General features: G+C 43.5%; 1 protein-coding gene across 1 annotated transcript; it reads left to right on the forward strand.

Annotated features, from left to right (window-relative positions):
* Positions 1–294: 294 nt before the first annotated feature.
* LOC148144513 (putative G protein-coupled receptor 139) lies at positions 295–4081 on the forward strand. The gene is made up of 2 exons (XM_087974801.1): positions 295–433; positions 3195–4081. The coding sequence occupies exons 1-2, from the start codon at positions 301–303 to the stop codon at positions 4079–4081; spliced, it is 1020 nt and encodes a 339-aa protein (XP_087830927.1). The 5' UTR covers positions 295–300.
* The last annotated feature ends 3172 nt before the right edge of the window (positions 4082–7253 follow it).

A 7253-nucleotide genomic window follows, 5' to 3' on the forward strand; every position in this document is an offset into this window, starting at 1 on the left:
ACACCGCGCACTCCTTCTCCAGAGACGATATTCAGTTTTCTTGTGGCGTAGAACGCTCCTGGAATTGGATGGGTTAATGGAACCTGTTTGTTCATCATCTATCATTAACATCAGTCTCAACAGATCTTCGTTGTGTCCCTGGAGGGCGCTTCCCTCCTTTAATAATGAGGGACTCCTTACGGCCTTTTACCCTGCCATGCCAGCGGCAGTGCCAGGTCCCTCACTATCCGGGAACCAGTGTCTGGACAGAGAGAGCAAGAGATTGGATTCTGAGAGTGACCAACTGGGATCATTAAGACAATGGATAGAAGTTTCTACGATGGACTTTACTGGCTTTCCCAGGATTGGATATCTCTAACATCACGGATTCAGGACGTGCTTTGGATTATTCAGGGCGTCTACTACCCCATTCTGGCTTTTGTCGGCGTTCCTGGTATGTATCTGGTGAAGCCATAACATCCAGTAAGGCCGCATTTGATGTTCCACACGCAATTCTGCTCGCCCTGCTAAAGGAAGGATATTATTAATTGGAAAGAAATTAGAAATTATTTACAACGCTGTTATCTAAACTGGAAGGTTTGCGTTGTCAGGAGTGGTTAGATAGGCTGGGACTTATTTCTCCCTGGACTGTAGGAGACTGAAGGATGACCTTAAAAAGGTTTATGAAGTCACGGTGGACATAGATAACATGTACACGCAAGGCTCCGCACCACAAACCCCCACACACACACCCAGGGTGGGGGAGTGCAAACCTAAAGGGCATAAACTCAAGGTAAGAGAGGCAAGCCTTACATGAGTGGCAGCTTTTTCATGTCATTCGTGTGTAGAATGAGCTGCCAGAGGAAGTGGTGGAGGCTGGTCCAATTACAACATTCAAAAGGGATCTGGATGGGTATATGGGTTCAGAATGGCTTAAAGGAAAATGGGACTAGATCATATTGGGAATCGTGGTCGGTATGGACAAGTTGGGCCGATGGATCTGTTTGCTTCTTGTGTGACTCTGTGACACAAACGTCATCCATCCATCAGTTCTCGGGTAGCTCGTTCAACTCCAGTGCCATTTTCTCCATCCCTTTCCCAGAGCTAGCTCTGAACCCCATTCCCTCTGCATCACAATAGCATAAGTCATAGAAACATACAGATCTACACCATAGAAGAGAAAGGTAATTTGACCTATTCAATGACAAATCTGATCCTCTTCGATTTCCATTTTCCTGCCTTCTCCCCTTGATTCTATTTTCTTCTTACAAAAAGTTAGAATTCGCTCAGCCTCGAGCTGACTCGAGTTGAGGTGATGACTCTGTGATTTTGGCATTGAATTATTCATGCGGAAAGAGCCAGTTAATGTAATGGAGGATGATGGCCATTTGGAATTCAGCATCTGCAATAACCAAGAACCTTCATCAGATTGATGAAGCCATTGCGATTCTAAAGCAGACTACACCATGAACCAAGGGCTGGGAAATTGAATTAGAACCGTTCGGTGAATGCTTTTGTCCATTGTGCACTCAATCTTTCCAGGAATGTAAGAGGATAGTGTCCTGTATACACAATTTCTCCAACGCGTTGCTTGTCACATAAAATTTAACATGTTGTAACTTCAGTACCAAACTTAAAACTTCTTTTTCGACGGTGGAGTATTTTGTCTGGTAGATATTAAGGTGTTTTTGAAAAGTAGCCAACGAGCTGTTCAATTCCGTCATCATCTTCCTGCAGCAGTCCAGATCCAACTCCAAAATCGCGAGTATCAGTTGCAACTTTGAAGGGTTTTAAGCAATTTGGTGCTGCTAAAACTGATGCATTTGTTAGTACATCTTTTAAATTCCCAAATGCCTCTTGGCGTTGTTCTGCTCAACAATCCATCAGTATTGTCACGAGACAGCTGAGGTTTGGAACAAACTTCTGGTAGATTCCGTTTGATGCACCTCTTTCTTCGAGGATCGTGATGGAAATTTCTCGACGCCCTTAGTCTTCACGTTCCTTAGGGTTAACTTTCCATGACTTATGTTCAATCCGCAGAACGTCACCTTTGTCTTTGCGACTTGGGTGCTCTTTAGGTTTATTACCAGTTTTGTTTCACTTAATCGTTCCAAGAGCTCTGCCAACTGTACCATGTGATTTTTGTATGACTCGATAAAGATCACGAGATCATTCACATAAAGTGCATAATTTGTTAATCCGGCCAGAACTACATTTGTGAGTCTTTGGAATGTGACTGATGCGTTCTTCATTCCAAAATGCATCACTTTGAATTGATATAGCTCATTTGGTTTGCTTTCTCTGATGTGGCTACCTGCCACTAACCATGCAGCAAGTCCAAGATTATGATCTAAGTGGCTTTTCCAACTTTCTCTACACAGTCTTCCAATCTTGGTTATGAATAGGAGACGATTTTGTCACGGCGTTGATCTTCCAAAAGTCCACACAAAATGGTCTGGTTTTGTCAGGTGTCAGAACTAACACAAGCGATTTACTGTCATTTTTTTTCCACAAAATGTCACCCACTCGGGTAACATGTCAGAATGTATGCAGATGTTTTTGTCACTTGCGATTAGAAACTGACCAGATCCAGTAACTCTCAAAATTGTAACCTCTTTTTCTTCTGCTTCTGCTCTTCCTCAGTAAATTTTACCCACAGAGGTAATATCTTTCTAGAGATCGGTCACTAACTCAATACCCGGGTTTATATACACCCCATGACTCATTAAATGCTTGTAATTTGATATATTTCAAGGTGGCAAATCAATAAAATTCAATTTTCATTGGCTTCTGGTATCCTGGGCACAATTTCAACTAATAGGTCAAATCCTAACTGCTGCCAAAACAGCAACCAGGTATCCATGTGCCTATGTGTACCTATGCTGGAACAACCCATCTCCCAAATTTTCCATTACGGCAGCCGAGACTCCACTTTAAGTAAACTTCAAATTTCCCAACACAATTTCTATTTTAAAGTGACCATAAATACTTTCCACTTGACAATAGTGTCCTTGTGCACGAATCCAAAAAAGTCGGCATTCGGCTGTCGGGTATAATAAGAATCACAAATGGAATCCTGGCATTCATTGCAAAAGGACTGAATTATAAAAGTACAGATGTACTGCTGCAAATAGATAAGGAGTTAGTAAGACCTTACCTTGAGTATTGTGTCGGGTTTTGTGCACCTCATGTAATATAACTGTCCTTCCTCACAGTTAACATAGTGACGATTGTGATCCTGTCTCGGAGCAAGTGTGGTCTCTCCAAATGTGTCACCTGTTATCTTGTGGCTATGGCAACGACAGACCTACTGGTTATTATCTTCGACTTGATATTGAGACATAGACCAATCGTTTATTATATCCACTTTGTCTTCCTGGAGACCGTCCCTGTGTGTAACATCCATGCAGTCCTGCTTTATGCAGTTACTGACTGTTCTGTTTGGTTCACTGTCATTTTCACCTTTGATCGATTTTTGGCCATATGTTGCCAGGAGCTGAAAAGCAAATATTGCAATGAGAAAACAGTACCTGTGTTTCTCGGAACAGTGACTGTGCTGAGCTGTTTTAAGAACACTTTCTGGTATTTTATGTTAACAAATCGGTACTGGTTGATGAACAGGCCCTGGTTTTGCCGTGTCACAAATGTTGTGCAGGAATCTCGTGTCTGGGTCACAATTGAGTTTCTCCATCATATTCTCACCCCAGCTCTCCCCTTCGTCCTGATTCTGCTGCTGAATGTTTTCACCGTCCGGCACATTCTCATGAGTAGCAAAGCACGTAAGAGACTTATTCGCCAGAGTGCCAGAGACCCAGAAATGGAGAGTCGAAGGAAATCCATCATTTTACTATTTGTTATCTCAGCAAATTTCATCTTGCTGTGGATAATGATAATGCTATATTCGATTTGGAACCGAATGGTGTTTTTAGGCTATTGGTCTGTCTGGATACATGATTTTGTCCAGGAATTAGGCTTCATGCTACAGCTCCTCAGTTGCTGTACAAACACAGTGATTTATGCCGTGACCCAGAATAAGTTTAGAGAACAGTTGACGAGTGCATTGAAATATCCCTTTTCTCAAATTGTTCAAGGCGCTCAGTAGTCCTGGGAAAATAAACCAGGCAACGCTCAAAGATACCAGCAAATTTCCCAATGCATTGGCAATGGTAGTGCCCAAAACTGATAGGACTGTGCCCAATCTGCTGGCAATAGCACAATAGACAAGACACTTTACGTGAGCAGCTTCTTTAGAACACTGAAATGTACGGCAAAGCAACAGGCCCTTTGTCCCATGATGCTGCGTTGTCTCGACGCCAAATTAAACTAATCCCTTGTGTCTGCCCACGGTCTATATCCCTCCATTCCTTGCTTATTGATGTCCTGCTCTAAAAGCCTCTTAAACGCCTTTATCATCTCTGACTCGACCACAACGTTTAGCAGTCCGTTTCAGTCAAATGCCACTCTCTGTCTGAAACAAAAACCTTGCACCTCGTATTTCTTTGAACTTTCCCCATCTCACCTTTAATGCATGCCCTCTAGTGTTCGAATTTTGAACTCTGGGGAGAATATTCTGACTGTCAACTCTACCTATCCCTGTCATCATTTTGTAAACTTCTATCATGATCCCCCTCATCCTCCCGCGATCAAAAGAAAATATCTTCTAAGGCAGGAAGCACACTGCTGAACCTCTTCTGCACCCTCTCCAAAACCTTCTCGAATCTCCTGTAATGCGGCAAACAATATTGAATGCAACATTCTAAGTGTGGCCTCAGCAAAGTCTGATAAAGTTGCTCCATCACGTCCTGACTCTTGCGCTCCATCCCCTGAGCGATAATGTCAAACATGCGACATGCCTTTTTTTACCAACCTATCTACTTGTGTGGCCACCTTCAGGGAGCTATTCCTTTTACACCCCAGGAGCCTACCGTTCGTAAATGTTGTTTGGAGGCCTGTCATGAACTGTAAAATCTTAGGTTCGAGTCCCGTGAATGTCGATGCATGGCCATTCGGCCCATTGAGTTCACATCGGCTCTCTGAAGAGCATCCTACCGAGACACATCCCCCCGTAACTTATTTCACATGAGAAATCTTCCAAACCAACATGTCCCTTAACATTGATTAGATTAGATTAGGTTAGATTCCCTACATTGTGAACAATTTAGCAAGGCCAATTTACTTAACCTTTGAAATCACACAGATATGGGAGAAATCAGAAAACTCTACATAGACAATCACCCGAGCGTGGAATTGAATTCACATGCCCAGCAATGTGAGGCTACAGTGCCAACAGCTGAAACACTGTGACGCCCTCTTAACGTTTGATCTCCCAAAGTGCAACACCTCACACTTCCCCGGCTTAAACTCTGCAACTGATCCATGACCCGCTGTATCATTTGATAATCTTCTTGAACCGCTGCAACCCATGTGCTGTTCATCGACCCGCAATGCCCTCAGTGAGGGAATTCCAGGATTTTCCATCTGTTAAAATTCGGTTTTGTCAATGGGAAAATCCCTGCATTCACTGGTGTGTGGGTAGTATTGGACACTCTCCACAGTGAGGTAGCCATCCTTTTCCTTCCTCGTGGATTACCTGATTCATTGTCGTCAGGGCGATTACGGTGAGAAGATGGGCCAGCTCTGAATCCTGCACAGGGACTGTCATGCTCAGCTGCTGATTTGAAGCTTCGCGGTTCTCAGTTTCCCAGGTGTGTGTCGCTGTGGGTACTCTGTAGGCCCCGACGATATTGTATGACATTAAACACAAAATGGAGAGAGAAATTCTGAGCCTTTGTTGATTCGCTTTTTGATTCATTCACACTTTCAAACTTCACTCCAGTACTAAGCGTGCCTCATTCCAGTCAAAGATTGACAAACAGGCAGAAGTACACAAAAAAACAGTGGCGCACACATGTCAGCATATGTCTACATGATCATTGGCATTGTATCACTTTAACCACACGAGGGACAGACAAGGAGAAAGGTGTGAAGGAGTTAACCTCATTTCAGTGGACTCAACCCCAAAACAGCAGACATCACACTGCCCAGAGAGACAGGCACAGGCATAATCTCTGTAACATTGTTCCTTTTTTTCACCTTCTGCCTTGTTTAATTTTTTTTCTCTCGCCATCTCTCTTTCTTTCCCCATTTTTGACTTCAAGATATTGACTCAGAATTTCTGCTCTCTCTCCAAAGTGCACCCTTCAAAAATTTCATCTCCAGAATTTGTGTCCCTCCAAAATGTTGTGACCTCCAACTTTCCACTAACAAAAATGTAACCTTCCCAATTATGTCGTGCAGCGCAAAATTTCTGACCCCTCCCCGTATATTTAGATCCCCACCTCCCAGTTTGCAAGGCCCTGCCAATACTGCACCACACATTGGACAGGATCCCATAGCTGCACCCTGCTCCATCAGTGGTAAGGACTTTCTGACGTGTCAGATTCTGCGGGTTCTTGCCAATTGTTTGAATATTTTGAGCGCGCATCTAACAATGGGACGTCAACCTAGTGAAGCTAAAAATCAAATTTACTTTCACGATCAATAGTACAGGCTATAAGTGATAGAAAAAGCTAAGCTATCCCACATCAATGTATAAAAGAAAAAGGAACAATCCACCACAGGAATTGACGTTGAAACCTTCCACGTCTGTGGAATAAATGACACGTTTCTAAACTAAAAACTTTTTCCCTCCACATCATCCGTATCCCTCGACTCCCTGCCTGTTCATAAGCCTGTCAAGACGCCTCGTAAACAGTTGCTATTGTATGTGTCATCATCACCTTCTCTGACACCACATTCCACACACATACAAACGTCTATGTTAAATAAACGTGTCCCTCACATCGCCTTTAAATTTACCTGTTTTACCTTTAATGTATGTCCCATACTAATTGATATTTCTAACCTGGGACAAAAAGATTCCGACTCTCTGACAATTCTATCCGTGCCTCTCTTCATTGTGTAAGCGACCTCCAGTTCTCCCCGACTCCCCCCCCCCCCCTTCCACCCACCACCACCCCCGCCCCCCGCCCCCCCCCGAAACCCCTCAGCCTCGGAAGTTCAAGTGACAACAAGCTAAGTTTGTCCAATATGTCCTTGAACATAATACCCTCCCAGCCAAGCAACATCCTGACTTAAAAGTTCTGTAGCCTTTACAAAGCCTCCATATTACTCTTCGGAGAAAGTGAAGATTGCAGATGAAAATGTGCTGCTGGAAAAGCGCAGCAGGTCAGGCAGCATCCAATGAGCAGGAGAAGAAAGGCTGAAGAAGGGCT

The sequence above is a fragment of the Chiloscyllium plagiosum genome, unplaced genomic scaffold, assembly GCF_037043375.1.
Source record: "Chiloscyllium plagiosum isolate Xiang-an unplaced genomic scaffold, Cpla_swu_hap1 HiC_scaffold_27, whole genome shotgun sequence".
NCBI classification, from domain to species: Eukaryota; Metazoa; Chordata; class Chondrichthyes; order Orectolobiformes; family Hemiscylliidae; genus Chiloscyllium; species Chiloscyllium plagiosum.